A 22,638-nucleotide genomic window follows, 5' to 3' on the forward strand; every position below is an offset into this window, starting at 1 on the left:
GGTAAACGCTGTATCTAGGAATTCGTAGGAGCTGACATTGGAGCCAGGGACACTGATAGATTAGATGGATCTATGATTCTGTAAAATCTCACATCAATATCTATTTAATCAGCTCCCGGATCCATTAATTCCAGATCCATGTAAAAATTTCAAATGTCTGTTGAGTAGTGATCACTGTGCAGTTTTGCACCGTGACCACTTTTGGTCCCGTGCAACAGTGACCAATGTGGATCCATAGCCGATACAGTGCGCACTGCTGGTCCTTATAGCCAGTGGCTTCTGTTGCTCTGTGCAGTGCTTTATGCTGCTCTGTGCATCAGCTTATGCTGCTCTGTGAGTTGGCTAATATTGTTCTGTGCAGTGTGCAGTGGCTGATGTAGCTCTGTACAGCTGTTAATGCTCGTCGAATCAGTGACCACTGACCGCTGTTGCTACATGTAGCGCCCACTACTGATCCGCTTTTATAGAGTAACCACTGTTGGCCTGAGCAGTGACCACTGTTGTTTCCAGACACCACGACTGTAAGCCTGTCGCTCCGGTAAAACCGGCTACCGTAGCAGTTGACGTATAAGCGACGATGCAAGGTTAGTCGTGTGAATCACCCCTGCAAAACCAGCCCGGGAGGATCTGTGATTTTTAGAACTACGTTTAATGTGGAGAACGTCTGGACGAAACAACTGGAGAAGTGTCTCGTTTTAGCCGCGATGAATCGATGATTACTGATGATTTGATGAATGTAGAAACTAATTTTAACGTGAAAGCGAAGTGGTGATTGGAGACATAGAAAGAACATGGAAAATACGACTACGGAACATTCAGAGATGGTTCCTTTATCTGCTTCTGTTCATAGTTAAAAATATAAATTTTGGCAAGATGAGGAATGCAAAAAACGTTCTTTTTCGTTGTCCTCAGCTGAAACCGCTCAAGCACTTCGTTTGAAAACCACACCTATTCCAAAACGGATTACGAGCAAGGGTATAAAACACAAGACAGAACTGTGAAACAGAGATTTTTAGGCCTTCGGGCTGGATCAACCCGGAAGAAGAACACCATTTCCTGCCTAATTAGGGTCAAGGCTGAAGGCTATTACAAAGCTTATGATAAAATATTTCCTGTCGCATGTAAGAGATAATTTAAATCATCGCGATTTTTCTCACGAAGGCTATCAGGACTATCCAGTATCAAACCCAGCTAGCGATCAACTGTCTGTTACATAAAGTTAAAGGGACACTCCCACCTTAACATTAGTTTTGAATTGAGATAGCCAAATTGGTGGCCATGGCCTGCAAATACCGGTTTGGGCACTCACAACATCGACGAATGCTTTAATTCGGAGATATGGAATTTCAAACTTGCAGTTTTCGGATTCTAAGGGGCTAGTGCATTGGTATGCCCCCTTAGAATTTGTGACGTCAGCGGAGATCTAACGATTTTTAAATCTTTTACTAAAACGTTTGGTAGCACGCGGTGGTATATGCTGCTTTGCGCGCAACAAATGCCGCACTTTCAAATAAAGTCGCTAGGAACAACGGAGATCCCAAAAAGTAAACAAAAGTAAAAGTCTAATATCTTGAAAACCGGTGAATATTTTTCGATGAAATTTGGTAGATATTCGTTTTCGCTCTTTCTGAACCGAGCGACATCACTTTCGTACCAATTCATTAACTTTTTTGAAGGTGGGAGGGTCCCTTTAAGTAGATCAACTGTTTGTTGAGCATCCGTTTCAACGAGGCATCAAGTCATCCGGGAAAACTTGATTACTGATTATTTTTCACACTCCAAAGCATCTGCCAAATGTCGACAACTACAGTTTCATTCAATGGAAAACAATCGGACTCCTAATCAACATGTGCTCCCAATGAAAACTTAAATTTGATGCTATTGGCTTCAGTGGACACTGGAGACTGTGTTTGTGGAGACAGTAGTCTAAGAGACAGTGTGTTTTTTTTTCGATGGGCCGTGTATTCTAGAGGCAAAACGTATAAGTAAAATAGACCGCAATGGACCGCGTGGTTTTTTGAAGCTCATAAATATGTAACTCTTAGTCGTAGACTCTTAGGGACCATGTCAGCCTCAGAAGAAAACACTAACTGATGTAGACACTAACGGACCATGGGAAGGCGTGGGGTAACGGGAAAACGTTCATCGCAGGGAAAACGTCAGCTGATCAAGACCCACCCCCTCCCCCAACTCCACCATGTGCTTGCCCTACCCAGGAGCTGGTTAGCCCATCCACCGACTCGTCTGGCGACCGTGGCTGTGCAAAGGAGGGTTGCAGCAAAATTGTGTCACTCTGGGCGGGCAGGTCTGACCGGCCTCACACAAGGTCACTGGCGTACTTTGTGACCGTAGCTAGACACACATGGGCGTGTACGAGCCCTTGGCGAGCGGAGTGACGGGTTGAGAGGCGGTTGTGAAGGCGTCAGATCTAATTTGATTATAAAATGCTATTGAATATAGATATGTAGATACCAGTATGTTTAACCCGCGCACCGACGGGGGTCTGCGCCAACTTAGTACCGACGGGGGGGGGGGCGGATGACCGCCCCCCCCCTGAGATCTCGAGAACGAAGCAAGATAGCGACAAGCGGTAAACGGCATCGGATACGCACGGACAAGGTCTACAATTTTTACTAAGGTCATTTTCAGGTCAGGTCAAAGATGACGTCACAGGGGTCGAAAAAGTCAAAATGGCGGCGCTAGATATGGAGAGGGTTTTTCTCGAATAACTTTCGAAGTAGTCAAGATAGGAACAAACTAAGGGCATCATCGTGATCCTCTCGTCGATCCGCATCGAATGATATATATGTTGACCTCGAAAGGTCAAGGTCAAAGGTTGACCTCAGGTCACGTGACCTCGAGGTCATCATGTATATCATTTGATGCGTCTTGACGAGCTGAACACAATGAGACTATCCGCGCGGCTGTATCTTGTTCCTGTAAGGAGTTATTGGCAAAAAACCTTTGGTGACCTTTGATGACGTCACATGACCTTACAGCTGCCCAACAGCAAAACAGACCTCAAGGTAGTGAAGGTTGATCGTATGTGAAGTCATGTATGGTATATGGGGCCATTCCGACCCGTTTTAGTGGTAAAAACAGGGAGTTGATTTTTCCCCCATTGACTTATAATGGGGAGGTCGCGAAATTGACCTGACCTTAGGTCACCGACATCAAAATTCCGAGATATACAAATTGTAGCTACTAATGACCTAATAACATCCTGCGACTTTCAAAGGCCTCCGACATCTACTGTAGCTCTGGCACGGTGACAAAGTTGCAAAAAAGTGACTTGAGGTTGGGTCATTCAAAGTGACCTGGTGACTTGACCTTAAAAGTTAGGAGGTTCAAACTTGCACACCATGTGTAAAATTGATGAGAGAATAGTCATACCAAATTTCGCGGCGCTACGCGCCGCGGTTTTCCCGCTATCCGCGAAAAACCTCAGGGGGGGGCGGATATCCGCCCCCCCCCCCGTCGGTGCGCGGGTTAATGAAATCTTCTTGGTTTTAAAAAGATGTCTAATGCAAAATTGTTCGGGAACTCAGGTTTGTTTTCCAATAGAAAAACACACTTCTAAAGAATAGGGTTTTTAAATAACTACTTTAAACACAAGCCTTCGGTTATGACGGATGTGAGTTTGACCTCGTGGCGTTGATGCCGCTGCCCGCTACGTTGTGCGCCTGATCGAAGATGCGATGCAAGAGGGCTTATTCTGCTCGAAACATTTTGCAAGAAATGCCACATTCTCGTCGCACTGACGTGTATGTTTATCTAAGTATCAATTAGTAATATACCATACCTGGGGTGTTTCAATTGTTCTTAATGTTAACCCGCGCCCGGCTGGGGGTCCTGGATTTCCACGCCCTGCTGGGGGGGGGGGTGTTTGAACACCCCCCCTTGTAACTCGGCTCCTGGGCCACGTAGCGATACGCGGTAGGCGGCGTTCGAAAGAGCGTCAAAAATAATGACGAAATCACTTCGGTCAATTTTTTGGTCAGGTCAAAGGTCAGGTCACCAGAGGTCATTGAAGGCAAAATTTCGCCGATTTCCAGGTCGAATGTCGAAAATTTCCAAGAAGCCAACGCATAACTCGGGAACCAATACAGCTACAGCGCCGCGGAAAAGCGCATTCGATAGCCCTATTAACGCCCTTTCTGAGTAATTCTCTCAGATTTGACCTAACGTCAACGGTTTTGCCTGCAGGGGGCAAAAACTGCAAAAATAGCCGATTTTTTCGAAAACAGTTTTTCTGCAATAACTTTTGACCCAAGCCTTGTACGAGCTAACTTTTACCGGCATCGTGTTCCTCTCGTCAAGACGCATCGAACGAACTATAACTTGACCTTGAAAGGTCAACTTGAAAATTTGACCTCAGGTCAAGGTCATGACCTGACCGGAAAGGGTCATGTTGCATATCAGTCGATCCGTATCGTCGAGCTGAACACATCTAAGGCGTTTTCATTGCTCTAGCATGCTTCTATCAAAAGTTATTTGCGAAAAACTGTTAGATACCATTCGTGACCTAAGATGACCTCAGGGCATAAACAAGGGTCACGGACACCATTTTCATGTTCAGTGTGTCTAAACCACTGGTAATTCGGTGTTTGGGAGTGTTTATAATGTCTTGCATCCAAAAGAGGCGCATTTCAATTTTCTCCCATTGACTTATAATGGCGAGGTCGCCAAATTGACCTGACCTTAGGTCATCGATATCAAAATTCTGAGATATACATTTTGTATATGCTATTGCCCTTAGCAATCGCTGAAAGTTTCAAAGCGATCGGTCACTCGGTGTAGCTATGGCAGACATTGAAACTTTTTATGAGGTGAGGTCACTTCAAGTGACCTGGTGACCTGACCTTGAATGACCTTGGTCTGAAATTTTCACAACATGTGTAGAATTGATGTATGATAAGGTGTACCAAAAACGGCGGCGCTCCGCGCCGCCGTTTTTGAGATATTCGCGAAAAACCACAAGGGGGGTGTTCAAACACCCCCCCCCCAGCAGGGCGCGGGTTAAAGACATTCATAGCTCGAAATTAGACATAGGTTATATGCGTCTTAAAATAACTATTTAAGGCTACCTACGATCAAAGCCTTGATTTGAAAAGCTTGGCTGCATTTTGCCATAGTATTTGCGAAAGAGGCTGTAAGTAACCAACCGGAGTAATATGTCTCCCAACCCGTTATTATACAACCATCATTCATGTGTGCCTTATCGGCCAGGAAAACGTACGTTTTCAGTTACTTGTCTGACTACAGGATGGGTACAGGAAGGATGCCTAAAGGCAAGGTTTTCCTCAGCATGTGACATGGGTAGGTCCTCCTACAACTTCGCGGAACACCTACGTCAATTTTTATTTGTGGATCGCTGAAGTTCCCGTCATTTTTACGCTTCATCCATTAACAACTGCCACTTATGAGAACACGCGTAAAATTCCTTAGTCGATCTGCATGCGACGTGACCAACCATGTACGTCAGTAAAACTATGATACCATCTTGTCGAGGTTCCAGCTGTGCGGTCGTGCAAGAATCATTTGCTCGGCTGGCTCGCATGATTCTGATCCGTGCTGGGGACAGTGCTGATATGACTATTCAAGGGCGATGTCCATCGACCAAAGACACGCACACTTGCTTGACACTGATTTAATATTTCCTTTCGAAATCAGCAGTGCTGAACGTTTCTCTTAACCTTTTACGCTATTAATGGACGAATTTGTGGTAAATAAATATGCAAAAATCGGCCAAGAAGGGCAACATGTCTGCAACATGTCTCATAGGACTCCTCATGCATTGTGTGCTGCAGTGCCGGCATGAGTAAAAGCTGCGGTATAAAATCAAATGAAGCACAATATTTATTCTGATGCGGGGTACTGCGGTGCCCCACAGTACTTACCCAGTAGCTCGAAATAAGGAACCGTCCAAAAATGCATGCATAAAACGAAAATGGCATGCTGATACTTTGGTTCCACGTCCGTCACGAAAAAATCGAGTCATGGTAGCACAGGTCAACAGTCATATTATGAGCACGAGAGAGGGCGAATTGTGTGTTGAGGAGAGAGGGAAGGGGGCGAGCTGACATTACCTGTAGGAGGCGCCATCGCAATCGATCGAAGTACCCTCAGAACTGTCTGTAACTCTACACTATCTGCTGCGTCCTCGGTGCCCGACCTGCTCCTTGCAACAATTCACCGCCGCGTGCAACACCGTTCTGACTCCCCCAGCGGTCAGCCGGAGGAGCCCGCCGTGCCTCCAACAACGCCACCTAGCGGCGGGTCCGTTCAGGTCGGAGGGGCTCAGAGGATGGCCTTAGACCGGTATGTTCTGCGGATATTTTCACCTCGTTGATGGGAGAGTCCTAAATACACGGAACTGGTCGAGACAGATGTTAGATAGGTGTATCAGAGTCACGGTTTGGCGTGATTAAGGTGTGTGATGATTTGGGGGTCATTTAGTGAAAAAGGGATAAAGCACGAACACAAAAAAAACGACGTGGCATTGATGAAGCATGTTTTTTTTGGCAACATTTGTGCAGCTGCAATGGGAGACTAATGGGTAAACGCTTGCTCTTGATAACAATTGCGCCCTTTGGACGAGTTCCTCTGGTTTGTAAACGCAAATTATGTTGCTGGTGATTTCTAGGTCCTATTCAAAAGTTCACGTACCTACCTACTATGTTGTACAAGAGTGATTGAGACTTGGTGTTGCCCGTGCGAGCTCCACCAGCGCGCATATTGCATATGATAGATGTGAATGTGATTGATTTTTTTTTCATGAACTTTGTTTAGGCTTTTAGAAACAATGTGGTAAACAAGATCACAGAACGCTATATTGGTCCATTGATATTGTATTTGAAAATATTGATAGGCTAATCGGCAAAAATCTGGTAGACATTAGCATGCATTTTTTTAGTGTATGTTGTCCCATAAAAAATATAGCAATGGATGATCAATCTAGCATACTGCAGAGTGCAGAGCGATTATGTTAAAAGGGACAATGACACTTCTACAGGTGTGCCTCTTTGTTTTCCCTTCTAGATATTTGGATGTTTGTTATGCTCTATGCAGGGTTTAAAATGTCTGACAAAGGGATTTTAGAGATTGTATCGACACTTAACTAAGCAAAAAAAAAAAAAACATCACAACAATAGAGATGCGCAGTTTTGAGCGCTAAGTGGGGTGTGGGGTATTCACAAACCGCTACATGGCACACCTTTATTATGTGAGCTGAATGATGTAACAACAATTAAGATTACCGCATTTAAAATTTATCCAGACGCTCCAGTTTGAGATGATAATGCCGTCGTGTTGGTGCGTTTTTATGTTATTACATCTTCTTGTCTGTGATACCGAAAAATCGCAACAGACGAGATCCTTGTAAACATCTTTAACGTTTCCTGGGCGAGGCTAGGGGAACTTAAATCATGATAAAATTATCAAGAAATCCTGGATTATATGCATGTGAATTGTGAGACGAACTGACAGAGAAGGCTTTCACGCTATTAGCACCTGCGCAGTGCGCATTGCATTGTGACGTTTGCACTGTTTTATTTCACTTCGATTAACCCTATTAGTGGCAGGGGGGGTTGTTTTCATCCACCCCTCAGGTTTTTCGGGAATATCTCCGAAACCGCTGAAACTACGATGCTGAAATTTTCTGACTTTTCCTAAAACTAAATTGAGCACATTCCCTGAAAATTTCAAGTTCATAACTTTACCAGGGGCGGCTCCAGAGCACTGGGAATTGGGGGGTCCTATTCGTGAAGCGAGTCATTTGGGCGAAGATCACGATGCTGATGTATTATAACTGTATGCATTAGTTTTACGAACAGTGAATGAAAGGTATCATGTGATAACAGATACAAAGTTATTGTGCATCCTCTTTTGACACGTTTTTGCTATAATAGGCGGATCCAGGCGTCCAAAAAGGGGGGTTATGTTTTACCTCCCAACATAGGTGCCCTGACACCGCCTGTGCATGGCCAATACAATTGTAGTCGTTCTCTCATAAGAAAATTGTAACATAACAAGACCATTACCACCCTTTTTAGAAACAGTACCAACAAAAACCTTATTTACTATACTTTTTGTGTACCCCCAATCTCAATGATCTGTATCCGCCTATGATTTTTGAAAATGCATATTTTTAGGATCCATGTGAATTCCTGGTTCATTCTCTATCGATCGGCAAAAGTTGCGTTAAGACTGGTTCAGAAACCTGGCCGTGATAAACAGTCTAAAATGTATCTGCAATTTGCCCGTTTTTACCCCCCTCTACCCCCCATTGACATTTTTTTAAATTTTTATTTTTTTGAAATGTAGATCACGTTGAGCGAAATCGAATGCCGTTTGAATTTTGAAAATCGGCCCGTTAGATCTCGAGATATCAGGGGGGGGGGGTCGTAAACAGCCCCCCTGCCACTAATAGGGGTAGCCTGGAGCCTGCCACTAAAAGGGTTAATGAGTCCATTGACTAATGCGACTGTAATTCTGCATTGATTAACCCGGCAGGCGGTGGGCCTCCCGGCCACCTTCCGCGCGGTGGGGGGAGGGATTTTTTGCCCCGCCCCCTCGTATCTCCGAAACTATTGGGCGGATCCGGAAAATTCAAACGGCGTTCGATAGCCCTGTCAAATTTGCTGAAGGAAACCAAATTTCATTGACCTCGAGGTCACCGATGACGTCACAGGTCAGGTCAAAGATAAAATGTTTCACCGTTCACGGGGCTTCTAGGGAAAGCGCTATAACACCGAGCAAAACGCATTTTGTCGAAAATCAGCGATAGGGCGTCAGTTGTCTAGTACATATGTTGCTATTAGAGGTCACTGTTCATACTAGGTCAGGTCACAGGTCAGGTCACCAAAGGTCACCAAGGGTCACCAGTCACCACATGAACCCAACTTTACTAAGGTTGTGCGATACATGTTTTATGGCCAGGTTTTCATTTACAACTCAATGGTGATGGTTATAAGACCATTAGGTACGGTTTAGGTCACTTTCTGGTGGAGGTCAGGTCAAGGTCAGGTCAAGGAAGGTCAAATTCCAAAGTTGATATTTTGCATAAAATGGGTATTGATTCGATGCAGCTTGTCACGGGGAGTCTAATGATGGTCTTTGTTTTGCGCTACGAGGTCTAGAATGGCTAAAAATTGAGTTTGAAAATTTGACGTCATCAATTTTGAACAGTTTTTTTTTTTTTCGCTATAACTTGGCCAAAAAATGAGGTATCGATCTCAAATTTAGTATGTAGATAGATGGCGGTAGGGACTATCACATATCTTCCGGTTTTTTCGAAATTCAAAAAACTTTGTGGATTTTTTGGCTATTATATTCAAAAAATCTATTTTTTATTTTTGGGGTCAAAATCCAAAAATTTCACAAATCCGATACAGTAGTTTTGTAGCCCTCTTCATTCTACACCTTTCATGTCCAAAACATTTTTCTGTATCTCGAAACTTGTAGGCCTCACAGCTCTTCTCGCGAAACCTTTTTGGGTCAAAAATGGCAGAAATGACGTCACTCTAACGTCAGTAGCGTCCAACCTATCATAGCCTTTGGAAAGTTTTTGGTCACAATGTGCAATAGCTATTCACGGGAGAGTACTGAAAGTTTGGTGACGATCGGCGCAGCGGTTCTCGAGATATATCGAAAAAACTAAAGGGGGGGGGGCAAAAAATACCCCCCCCCCACCGCCTGAAAGGTTAATGCCTGCAAAATTGACGGCCTACACGGCACCTTCACGAGAAGTTTCCGTAACCTCATTGTCTCTGGTGGCTGGGGCTACATATCGCTTCGGGAATTTATCACGCCGATTATTTTGGCAATCAATGACGTCCTCGAGACACGCTTTTTGAACACTTCGGCAAAAATTAAGGATTTTTTGTTTTGATTAGATTGTTTTCTAGGAAGTACCATTAGAATATATGACCTTCTCCTCGGAAAATGACAAAAGAAGGTCATATATTCTAATGATAGGTACTTCCTACATTTATCATGCTCCTCGCAGCAGCTCTCAACGATAGATTGTTTTCTTTCCAAGGTAGGTACATTGGTTTTAGACTGTCATGTTATTTTGATTGGCTTTGGACTGTCAATCAATAATTCTCTATCACGTGTGGAATTTTATGATTGTTGATTGTTTTGAAATTCGAAATGTTTCATAAACGTCAGATTTCGTAATATATTCTTCACATATTCTTATGCTTCGTGGAAACAATGAAAATCTGAGAAAACAATGGGGCAAGATATTTTCGCAAAATGAATGAAAACGCTCCTTATTCCATGGTCTCAAAATGAGTCATTCATCTTCGTCTCACGCAGCCGGATTTACCAACAGTCACCCCACACAGCCGCCATGTTGGGTGCTAACTGATTCCGCGGCGTAGGATTGACGTCTGACGTGCCGTGACGTGGATGATAAGCCGTCATCGAGGCCATCCAGTGCGCCATCCCAGCGCTCTCCCCCCCCCCCCCCACCGCCACCCCCGGACGTCAGGGAAGCCCGGCCGAACGCGCTGGAGCCTCAGGAAGTTACGTAACTGATTATTGGGGACGAGGTAGGGTTAAGGAGGCTGGGAGGATTTAGGAAGTCCTCAGATGGCCTGAATTGTGAGTAATATTGCGGTCAATGTGCATTCAAGCATGCCCATGGGATGGGGGACCTGGTAATAGGTATTAGGTACTTGATCAAAATTAAGATGTTCAACTCTCATTTCCAACTTGATGGACTTCATGTAAATATCCTAAAATTTGAAAACCAGACTATTGTCGATAAGGATCCAACTCAACTCTTACTTTTCACTAAACAGTCGCTATTTTTAATGACCCTGGCTTCACGTCGTGCACTGTCACCATCAGTTAGAAGTCTCATGCCATCAACCAAACGCACGCCGGCCAATCCCACTTTGACGATTGACCACATGGTAACATGATTTTGGTACGGTGCCGCTGTTAATCGTGATACGATACGTTATCTGCCGGCATCCAGATCTTTGTTGCGTGAACTGTAAAAATATGTGTATTTTGTACCACTAATGTGCTTTGTACAGACGTATCACGACTGACCTAAATTTAAAGACACGCATTCACAGGCTCATGTGGCTTTGTTGGAGAGTTTACTGCTTCAAAATCAAAAGCCAATAGGATTATGGGCGTAAAACGTTAGGGTTGACTCACGCCCTGAATGGCTATTCCCCGTGACCCGCGTGCTTTTGGCACCTTACTGGATCGGATGAGACTGTAAGATTCATTAGAACGGCGAGGCCCACAGCCATACACACATCGGCGCCGCAAACGCCCGTACGTACTCGGCGGCGGCATTGTGTGAACCCATGACTCATATGAAACACCCAGTGACACCTAGCGGCCGGCCAGACATTGCACTGACGTGGAAGTGACTACAGGCGGCGGCGCCCCACGAACTGCACCCTTCCCTTTGCTGACAAACCATCACAGAGGGACCATCTTTGTGCTGCCTGCCGACGATTGCAGATTGCCACTAGGCGCAAATAAGGTGGGTCGTATCCTGCATTCCGCCGCCCGACCGACTGGCCCTAGGACAGGGCTGCGCGTCGGCCATTATTGTTCAGGCCAGAGCTCTCCAACGGCCGACAGTATCACCGACCGTATAAGCAGTTATGATCGTGCCGCGTTCCAGGGAGTTACGACTTATGCTGCCACCAGACTGCTAGCCTCGCATCTTGTTGTGTTCATAGACCTGTCCACGTGCATGACCTAATGTCTCTGTGCACCCAAGGCCAAGCCACCCTGACGCCATCTTGGCGGGACCGATCAGCAATCGTGTGACCTCTGCCCAGCGATCGCGTGATCGTGACGTCAGCGGTAGGTGTGGACACCTCCAGCGCTAGTGGCGCCGCGGCGGCAGCGACAGCAACTGCTGGTAGCCACGTGGCCGCCAGTGGCGCAGGCGCGGGCGTGTCATTACGTAACCGTCATCTGCGCCGTGAGGCGGCCTGGGTGACTCACTCGCCGTGACGTCAGCTGACCGTGACCGTGGCGTAGCGACCTTTGGCCTTGCACCCGGACCGCAGGTCCGCAGCTGATCGGGGGTCGTCTTGCACCGGGTCTGCAGCGGGCCATCTGGACTGGAGTCAGGTCACTGCTGGCCGTATGCCACTCTGTGGGTGCAAGAATGTCTGCATGCTGCATTGCCGCCACGGGCATGTCCACTGATCGTCACACCTACACCGGAGGGCTGTTCACGGGCCCTGTGTGCGGTCGGACCGCACACAACCTCCAAGCTCCGCCCACTGCGTCCCTACGTCAGCCTTCCGTCACCGCACACAGCGATCGCTGTGGCCGGTCGGGACTGGCCACAGCGAACCGTCCACCGCACGCAGCCGTGACGTCAGAGCCGCCTACCCATCCCCTACCCCCACGCCTGCTGGACGCACCGCACACACCGCACGCAGCAGTGTGCGGTGCCCGTGAACACCCCTCAGAACTCGCGCCTATCTGCCTCTCACCGGTCCGGTGACCGTCGAACTCCCACTGAACTCATCTGTCCGCTGGCAGTGTGTAAGGTACTGAGCAACTTGTCCATCGACGCAGCCTGTATTAGGTCCCGGCACCGACTGACCGGTACGGCTCACCGGCCGGTTGCGATCGGCCATTGTGTGCCCGAGGCGCCGAGCGTGCACAGCGGTCAGCGTCCACGCAGGGACGCGTCAAGGGTGTGCACAGACGTCAGTGCACACAGACAGGCCGCCAGCCGGCACCAAGTCCCTACACTGCCCTTCCCGAAGAAAATGAGCCATTGCGCCGCACACCACCACACAACTATGTAAAAAAAACGGATTGTTTCCGCAATCGGCCCGACCGGCGATCACCAGCTTCGCTAGCACCAGACTCCGCCGGTACGGACGTTAACTGTTCCGCAGCCGTCAGCCCGCCGCTATCGGGGGGCACCGCTACTTCAACACAATCATCGCCTGATGGCGCAGGCGCCTTCGCTAATGGCACCTGCGTGCCAGTCACAGAAGTTTCCGTTGGCAGCCGCCGTGCGGCAGGACCCAGTCCAGGTTAGCAGGTCGGCGGTCGCTGGGACGCGGAGCTCGACATCCTGAGCAGAGGCGCGTGTAGCTGGGTCGGTGGCGTCAGCTCCTCTGCAGCCGCACTCCTGGCTCGGCCACGGTCTCGGCTGCACCAGCAGTCATCGCAGGAGGTTCTGTAAACGTGTTTCCGTTTAGTCTACGTCTCAACTGATCAGTATGCCGTCGCCATATCCTGCCATCCTCTAGCTCGATCGCGTACGATACTGGCCCGTCGACACCAACGACCACTCCAGCAGCCCATGGCGACCCAACACCGTGTTTCTGAAAAAAAAAAAACACGAGATATGACACACCAAATCTTCTTTCAGATCTTACCTTGCTTTCATGATTTCCTTCTGTTTCACCTGCTGCTCAGTCACTCCCTTCCGCATGTCCGGGTGAAGGAGATCCAGCCGGCTCCGGATGCTGCGTCCAACCATGAGCTCTGAGGAAGAAACTGAGGTCGTGCTGTAAGGTGTGATATTCTGACGGCGCAGCCAACGAGACAAAGCATCTTCCCAGTTGTCGTCAGACCTCTGCAAGGCAAGCTTGACATCACGCACAGCATGCTCAGCCAGTCCGTTGCCTTGGCTGTGGCGAGGTTCTTTCGTCCTGTGATGTCTGCCATTTTCCTGCATAAAACATTGAAGCTCGGATGAGATGAATGATGTGGCGTTGTCAGTCACAACCGTGTCTGGTAATCCCCATCGGGAACACATCTCCCAGCCTAGTAATCGTCGACTTGGAGCTGACAGTGGTGCAGCACTCTGCCTCAATCCACTTAGAATAAGCTTCTACCACGACCATCACGTTTCTTCCTTTCGTGGGCTCGGCAAAGTCGATGTGTATCCGTGACAAGGCACGATCCGGCCAGGGCCACATGCGGAGGGCAGCGCGATCAGGTGCTGGCCTGCTCTCCTGGCACGCCCGACACAGGCTCCCGACACGCTCGATGACCTTGTCCATGAACGACTACCAGACGCCGCCTCTTGCTAGAGCCTTCATGCGACGTACCCCAGGTTGCGCCACGTGGAGCTCGGCCAAGATCGCTTCACGTGCCCTACTCGGAATAACGACTCGGTGCCCCACATGAGCACGACGCAGCATACGGACAATTCCAGCCGTTTACCAGCAAATGCAGACAGTTCCGAGTCCGTGCTGAGTGGCCAACCACCCTTTTGGACAAGACGCTTCACTCAGGACAGCATTGGATCCCGTGATGTCAGCACCGCTGTGAAAATTTGCTTGGCTCTGGAGACTTCGGGCAAGGATGCACACCTCATGTCCGGCAGCGGCCGTGCGGCAATGTAAGGTAGTGTAAGGTACTGAGAGACTTGTCCATCGACGCAGCCTGTATTCGGCCCCGGCACCGACTGACCGGCGCGGCTCACCGGCCGGTCGCGATCGGCCACCGTGTGCGCCAGCCGGCACCAAGTCCATACACATTGACACTCACCGGTCCGCTGGCCGTCGCACTTCCACGGCCCGTTGACTGGAAGTACCCTCCTCTGCCCGCTGGCGGTGACACTCGACGGTACGCTGACCGTCCCACTTCCCCGGCCCGCTGGCTGGATGCGACCTCTGCCCGCTGGCAGTGACACTCACCGGTCCCCTGACCGTCCCACTTCCACGGCCCGCTGGCTGGAAGTGCCCTCCTCTGCCCGCTGGCAGTGACACTCAACGGTCCGCTGACCGTCCCACTTCCACGGCCCGCTGGCTGGAAGCGCCCTCCTCTGCCCGCTGGCAGTGACACTCAACGGTCCGCTGACCGTCCCACTTCCACGGCCCGCTGGCTGGAAGTGCCCTCCTCTGCCCGCTGGCAGTGACACTCAACGGTCCGCTGACCGTCCCACTTCCACGGCCCGCTGGCTGGAAGCGCCTTCCTCTGCCCGCTGGCAGTGACACTCAACGGTCCGCTGACCGTCCCACTTCCACGGCCCGCTGGCTGGATGCGACCTCTGCCCGCTGGCTGTGACACTCACCGGTCCGCTGACCGTCCCACTTTCACGGCCCGCTGGCTGGAAGCGCTCTCTTCTGCTCGCTGGCAGTGACACTCAACGGTCCGCTGACCGTCCCACTTCCACGGCCCGCTGGCTGGAGGTGCCCTCCTCTGCCCGCTGGCAGTGACACTCAACGATCTGCTGACCGTCCCACTTCCACGGCCCGCTGGCTGGAAGCGCTCTCCTCTGCCCGCTGGCAGTGACACTCAACGGTCCGCTGACCGTCCCACTTCCACGGCCCGCTGGCTGGAAGTGCCCTCCTCTGCCCGCTGGCAGTGACACTCAACGGTCCGCTGACCGTCCCACTTCCACGGCCCGCTGGCTGGATGCGTCCTCTGCCCGCTGGCTGTGACACTCACCGGTCCGCTGACCGTCCCACTTCCACGGCCCGCTGGCTGAAAGCGCCCTCCTCTGCCCGCTGGCAGTGACACTCAACGGTCCGCTGACCGTCCCACTTCCACGGCCCGCTGGCTGGAAGCGCTCTCCTCTGCCCGCTGGCAGTGACACTCAACGGTCCGCTGACCGTCCCACTTCCATGGCATGCTGGCTGGAAGTGCCCTCCTTTGCCCGCTGGCAGTGACACTCAACGGTCCGCTGACCGTCCCACTTCCTGGCCCGCTGGCTGGAAGCGAACTCCTCTGCCCGCTGGCAGTGACACTCACCGGTCCACTGACCGTCCCACTTCCACGGCCCGCTGACTGGAAGCGCCCTCCTCTGCCCGCTGGGTCTGGCACTCACCGGTCCTCTGACCGTACCCATTCCGCGGCACGCTGACTGGATATGGAGCAGCGCCCACTGTCACCGGTCCGCTGACCATACCATACCTATCCGCTGTCTGTCACGTCTCCCTTACTAACCTGCTGGAGCCCACACTCACCAGATCGTCAAACGGTCCACTTTCTCGAGCCCACCAGCCGGTTGCCGCCGGGGGTTCTGCTGGACTAAGTGGACCGCAGAACTGGGCTAGCCTCCCCCCAGCACCAACTACCCGATGAGTCACCTATTCATTCGACTAACGTCAGGGGCGACTTACAGGTCCCCGTGCCGCTGCGGCAGCGGCGGTGGAATCAGCCGCCATTCCTTCTCTCCACGCCGAAACAGGATTACCGACTAACCTTCAGAGCCGCCGCGGCGCCCGCACCGACCCGCGCAGAACGAACGATGATGCACCGACCGGCCGCCGCCGTGTGGCGTGTCAACAGTCTGCCTCGCCCGTGCCTGCCCCATCTGCACCACGCGCGATACCGCTCCCCGAGCTGGGTCTACTCGGCTCGTCACAGCGTTCCCGACAGCCGTCTCGCGGCCGCCACGCTCGAAGCTGCAGCAGCAGCCCGGACACCACCGACTGGGCAAGCCAAGACACCGCCGGCAGCTCCGAGTGCTCCTCTAGCTCCGCCATCGCATCACTGCGCGGCCACAAGCGGTCTCGGACGTCATTATCCCTCACCCCTCGACGTCGCTGCCTCCCCACCGGAACGGTCGGTTTCCTTAATTTCGGCACCATCCCCTCCACCTCCTGCCAGCCCCCTCCTCCCCGTGGCCTGAAACTGCCCACTGTCAGTGCCACCGCACTTCGTGCGCCCGCCGCGCGCTCCTCGGTAGTGTCGGTGGCCGAGGTAGTCTTTCCCCGCCTACCTCCCTCCGCCGGCCTCCGCGGTCAGCCGAGGTACCCGCCGCTCACCCCGGCCGGGTACCTGCGTGGTGTCCCGGCGAATGGCGATCGCGACCTCTACGGCCTAATTTTCCCATACATTTGGCAATTTCTTTGGCGTCTTTCAGCAAGAAATCACGGCACTGACCCCATGCAGGACGCTGATCGACAGAGGGCGTGAAAGGAGTCGAGACCGAGTCGCGCCAAAAGAAAATTGGTATATGATGGTTACTCGTACCACCGATCGCCGAGCACGTGCTAATGGCACCTTACTGGATCGGATGAGACTGTAAGATTCATTAGAACGGCGAGGCCCACAGCCATACACACATCGGCGCCGCAAACGCCCGTACGTACTCGGCGGCGGCATTGTGTGAACCCATGACTCATATGAAACACCCAGTGACACCTAGCGGCCGGCCAGACATTGCACTGACGTGGAAGTGACTACAGGCGGCGGCGCCCCACGAACTGCACCCTTCCCTTTGCTGACAAACCATCACAGAGGGACCATCTTTCCCCACCTCCTCCCCACTCCCCCACTATTACATTATCTTCCCTCCAAACCCATTGTCTCCTCCTTTCATCAGTCCGTCTCGTCTTTCAGCAAGAAATCACGGCACTGACCCCATGCAGGACGCTGATCGACAGAGGGCGTGAAAGGAGTCGAGACCGAGTCGCGCCAAAAGAAAATTGGTATATGATGGTTACTCGTACCACCGATCGCCGAGCACGTGCTAAAGCTTCTCTTGCTACATATCTCCAAGGTTTCTAGGCTGACTGGGAGCTTTCTATATACGAATATTCAAACGGCCACCGAAAGTCGCATCGAATATTCACCAGGTGACCCAGAGTCATTGACCTCAAAGTTACCAATACCACCACAGGTCGGGTAAAATTAGATTTTGAATCTTTTTTGGAATACCAGACAACAGACAAATGTGTTCTTGCGATGACAAAGGCAGTGCCTACCTAGTAATGGTGTCAATCGGAACTTGAATCTTCGGAATTCCGATTTTGTCCAATGTCCAATTCGGAATTCGGTTGGACAATGGCAGCAGGCTTTGGACAACTTTGGACAATCGCTTGCTGCACCTCAAAATTTTTAAAAAGTAGTCGTGTTTAACATTGATTGGCTATTAGAAAGCTCAGCTTTCGATATGATTAACACTTTTGAGCTTGTAACGGTACATGAAAAGCAAATTAAATAACAGTGTTGAGTGTTAACTATTGCGTAGGTGTTTGACATCTTTGGACAAATGGCTGGCTTGGACATTTTTGGACGGACAATCGACGCAAGCATTGGACATTGGACGGACTTTGGACATACGTTTTCTGAAATTGACACCACTACTACCTAGTTACGGAGCGAGCGAAGCGAGCGTAGTCTTTCCTTAGATTAACGGAAATTTCTGAGTATGAGCGGCCTGCCGGCCGGCCGGCCGTGGTCACGCTTTTGCGAGGCTTATATCTCAGCAACCACTTGACCGATTTACATGTGGTAATTTTTGTAGGGTAGCTTCATTCCTTCTACCAAGTATTGGACTATTCCCGATGCATGTGGGTGACCCCTTATGCACGTGCCACGTGCAAAACGAAGAGGTGTCACTTTTGTAATAGTTGCAATATCTCGGTAACTGCTTGGCCGATTGCGCTGAAAGTTGGCATTTAGGTAGGCACCCACTAGGCAATGCATATCCATGTGCCAGAGTTGGGGTGCTGCTGCACGTGCGCACGTGCAGGGGTCGATTCCAGATCTCGAGAACGGCTTGACCGATTGCGCTCAAATTTGGTACACGGTTACGGAGTAGTTAGTAGGGTGCCGTGCACAAGTCAGTTGGGAACCGTTTTGCACGTGCGCACGTGCAGGGTGCAACTTCCAAATCTCGAGAACGGCTGGACCGATTGTGCTCAAATTTGGCACATCGCTAGAGACCGGTTAGAAGGGTGCCGTGCACAAGTCAGTTGGAGGCACCCCCTCGCAATTTCGCACGTGCAAGGCCCACCCTCTCGCTCGCTCCGTTAGTCGCCCCAAAAGGCGTTATACTGGTATAAGGTACAGGGTGACAAAAAAAAAAAACGGTCATCACCAAATTTCGAATAACTTCGGAAGTTTTATTCAGATCATCACCAAACTTCGGCCACTTAAGGTCACACCTATGTAGCATACATCCACCAAGGTTCAAGTCTTCACTACGAATACTTTTAGTACAGTGTGTGTTTTACTGACGCAGTGACGCTCCACAATGTGCTCCAGGTGAGCGCCACGGCGCTGCAGGGCGTAGGCACACTTGCATCCGGCGGGCAAAGTTGTCGATAACCCGATGGCTGTGCACTTTACAGAGTGCAATGGCCTCTGGAGACAGTGCTCAGGGGGTGTGCTACCCCTGAAACGTTATTCTTATCGGGTTATCGACAACTTTGCCCGCCGGATGCAGGTGTGCCTAGTGCCTCATACGCCCTGCAGCGCCGGGGCGCTCACCTGGAGCACATTGTGGAGCGTCCGTAAAACACACACTGTACTAAAAGTATTCGTAGTGAAGACTTGGAACCTGGTGGATGTCTGCTACATAGGTGTGACCTAAAGTGGCCGAGGTTTGGTGATGATCTGAATAAAACTTCCGAAGTTATTCGAATTTTGGTGATGACCGTTTTTTTTGTGTCACCCTGTATATTCTATAGGTAGTCTAATAAATAGCTACCCATTAACCCTATTCCTGGCGGGGGGGGGCCTCAGGAGCCCCCCCTGAGGTTTTTTGGTTATTTCTCCCAAACGCGTTGAGCTAGGAAGCTCAAATTTTCTGACTTTTCCTAAAAGGCTTCTACGCAACATGTCTGAAAATTTTGAGTTGATCTGACCTCAGGTCAGGTCACCAGAGGCGGTTTGGTGACCCTACCTCAGAAAAGTTTGCAATCACGCCAGAGCTAGAGTTTTTGACCGATCAATTTCTTCTCTTCAGGCTTTAGTTAGGGTACCAGTATGTGCAATTTGTATATCTCGGAATTTTGATATCGGTGACCTAAGGTCAGGTCAGTTTCGCGACCTCCCCATTATAAGTCAATGGGGGAAAAATCAACTCCCTGTTTTTACCACTAAAACGGGTCGGAATGGCCCCATATACCATACATGACTTCATATACGATCAACCTTCACTACCTTGAGGTCTGTTTTGCTGTTGGGCAGCTGTGAGGTCATGTGACGTCATCAAAGGTCACCAAAGGTTTTTGGCCAATAACTCCGTACAGGAACAAGATACAGACGCGTGGATGGTCTCATTGTGTTCAGCTCGTCAAGACGCATCGAATGATATACATGATGACCTCGAGGTCACGTGACCTGAGGTCAACCTTTGACCTTGACCTTTCGAGGTCAACATATATATCATTCGATGCGGATTGACGAGAGGATCACGATGATGCCCTTAGTTTGTTCCTATCTTGACTAATTCGAAAGTTATTCGAGAAAAACTCTCTCCATATCTAGCGCCGCCATTTTGACTTTTTCGACCCCTGTGACGTCATCTTTGACCTGACCTGAAAATGACCTCAGTAAAAATTGTAGACCTTGTCCATGCGTATCCGATGCCGTTTACCGCTTGTCGCTATCTTGCTTCGTTCTCGAGATCTCAGGGGGGGGGGGCCGAATCGCCCCCCCCCCGCCAGTTTCTTGTCCCGGCGGAGCCCGCCAGGAGGGTTTATCCCTCGCCGGACCTATTGGTTTTCTACATACGCGCCGGCCGAGGGGGGGGCGGGTACGACCCCCCCCCTCGCCGTTTCGCCCCTGGTGGAGCTAGCGCGTCGCGGAAAAAACGAGCGTGTGCGCCGTTACGAGACGCAGAGATTGGTACCCAATTTTAAGGTCCTAGGTCAACCGGTGACCTCTGAGGTCAGGTCAAGTGCCCCAGGGTACGGTTCAGTTTTTGGTGAATAACTTCGCAAAAAACGGCCGCAGAGCGCCGATTTTGGCAGCATCGTGTTTGCCTCGCTCAGGCGCGTCGAATGATATACTTTTTGTCCGGGTCAGGTCAACTTGGGGTGTTGACCTCAGGTCAAGGTCAGGTCAGCACCCCCAGGTCACGAAGTTGGTCGAAAAAGGTCATGTCGCATATCATTCGATTCGGCAGGCCTTCCTGAGTCCATTGGTGTCTTTCCCGACTCGCTAGCTCAATTTGATCAAGAGTTATTGACGAAAAACTAATTTGACCTTGATGACGTCATAAATGACGTCACGCAAGGTCAACATTGCAAAATTGACGCATCTAACCTTGCAAGGAGTGCATCAAATCACGATTCCGTGTGCTTGAGATAGTTGGAGATCGTTCCCGGCGCCAGAATAGCAGTTTGAATTTTTCCCCATTGACTTATAATGGTGAGGTCACGAAAATGACCTGACCTCATATGACCTTTAGGAAAAATCCGAGATATACAAGTTGTGGGACTCATAATGGATACTAGATCCTGCAAGTTTCATTTCCCTGTGACATCTCCTCTGGCAGTGAGGGCGTTGCGAAGTTGCGACATCTGAAGACCGTGCAGAGGTTCACTTATGACGTCATAGGTCAGTGACCTGACCTGACCCAAAAATGCGGTTGGTGTCAAAAGATCCGGCTTGGATCAAAGGTCAGGTATGCCAAGTTTCAGCTCTCTATCGCCAGCGTGTTCGGAGCTATCGCGAAAAAACCCTATGGGGGGGGCGGCACCCGCCCCCCCCCCTCGGCCGGCGAGGGTTATTGCATGAGAAATAATGCATAATAAATACAGGGTGTCCCATAAGTTCGTTCTCACCTAAATTTTACGTTTTTAGGCTCTCTTGCTTAAAGGCACGCTGAAATTGGTTCGTAACTGAGCTTACGTGGTTACCATGGCTGGTAGAAATATGCTCCACAGTAGCTAATTTCTGTAGACAAAATAGTTTTTGCTATAGAGCCCGCTTCCTACAGAGACGGCTAACGCCGCAACATAGAGGTCTCCGATACGGGTACGTCTCAGTATTTAGTCAGCACGTGACCATTCGCGACGATTAAGGGTGATTGAGGCCTACCAGTCTGTAGCCAATGTCCATCGCTAACTGGACGTACAGTCAGCAAGTGACACCGATGATTTGTCGGGAGTCAGTCACTGCAAGTTTATCCTCTTTCCAGTCAGCCCTCAGGAGTGAGCCAAGTGGCCAAAACTGTGTGGCGCCAAAGTGGCCATCAAAAAGGTCAAAGGGTTACAAAGTTGGTAAGCAGACTTTTCAGGATGGATTACCAGCTGTCTAAGAGTGTTCTTTCGGGGTACATAACTCAAGGTGACTTAAGCTTTGCTTACCGGAGGGCTCAAAACAGTCAAAAACGTCTTAAAATGGCCAAACATGAGTTTCGTTATGCCTGAGGCTAAACAAAACAGAGGGCTGATGACATCAACCAGGTCATCAGGACTAACTAGTCCACGTTCGAAAGGAAACACCCGTCCAAACCCGAAAACAACCCCATAAGGGCGAAGGAGGAGGCCTCCGTTTCGTCCCGTTATGTTCCTATGCAAAAGGTCAGGGTCACTGTGTTGTGGGATTATAGGCGTTCTGGAGTTGACCAAGTTGCAAGTGGCAACCCAGAAACAGTTTTGGGAAGTAGAATGCTTTTCCAAGAACATCTAGGAGGAGTTTCAGCCCTCAAGCTGAACTCGAACCGCGAGTATGAACATATTTATAGAGGAGAAAATGGCATCCGGGAGGTCGTAGGCCCATCTTCAGGCAAGACAGTGCATCAGTGCACAGGTCAAGCAAAGCTTTAAAGCGGTGCAAGGAGACTGTGACAGGCATTTGTGGCAAGATTACATGCCAGGCACCTCATTGGATCAAAATTTCATAAAAATTTGTTGGTTATGCTGAAATTGAGGCTCGTCGAAGCGTAGCGCTGTTCCAGCCTCGAGGAGCTCACGGCGCATGTCAAGT

The 22,638-nt window shown here is 50.1% G+C and overlaps 1 protein-coding gene across 1 annotated transcript in view; it reads right to left on the bottom strand.

Annotated features, from left to right (window-relative positions):
* The window catches only part of LOC122368315 (patched domain-containing protein 3-like), a 34,648-nt gene extending 28,431 nt beyond the window's left edge, over positions 1 to 6,217 (bottom strand). Inside the window, exon 1 of the mRNA XM_043342125.1 lies at positions 6,090 to 6,217. Within this exon, the coding sequence (XP_043198060.1) occupies positions 6,090 to 6,105 (16 nt within the window). The 5' untranslated portion in view covers positions 6,106 to 6,217. The remainder of the gene's footprint in view (positions 1 to 6,089) is intronic.
* Between the last annotated feature and the right edge of the window lie 16,421 nt (positions 6,218 to 22,638).

This window comes from Amphibalanus amphitrite, unplaced genomic scaffold (assembly GCF_019059575.1).
Source record: "Amphibalanus amphitrite isolate SeventyFive unplaced genomic scaffold, NRLGWU_Aamphi_draft 000938F_arrow, whole genome shotgun sequence".
Lineage (NCBI taxonomy): Eukaryota > Metazoa > Arthropoda > Thecostraca > Balanomorpha > Balanidae > Amphibalanus > Amphibalanus amphitrite.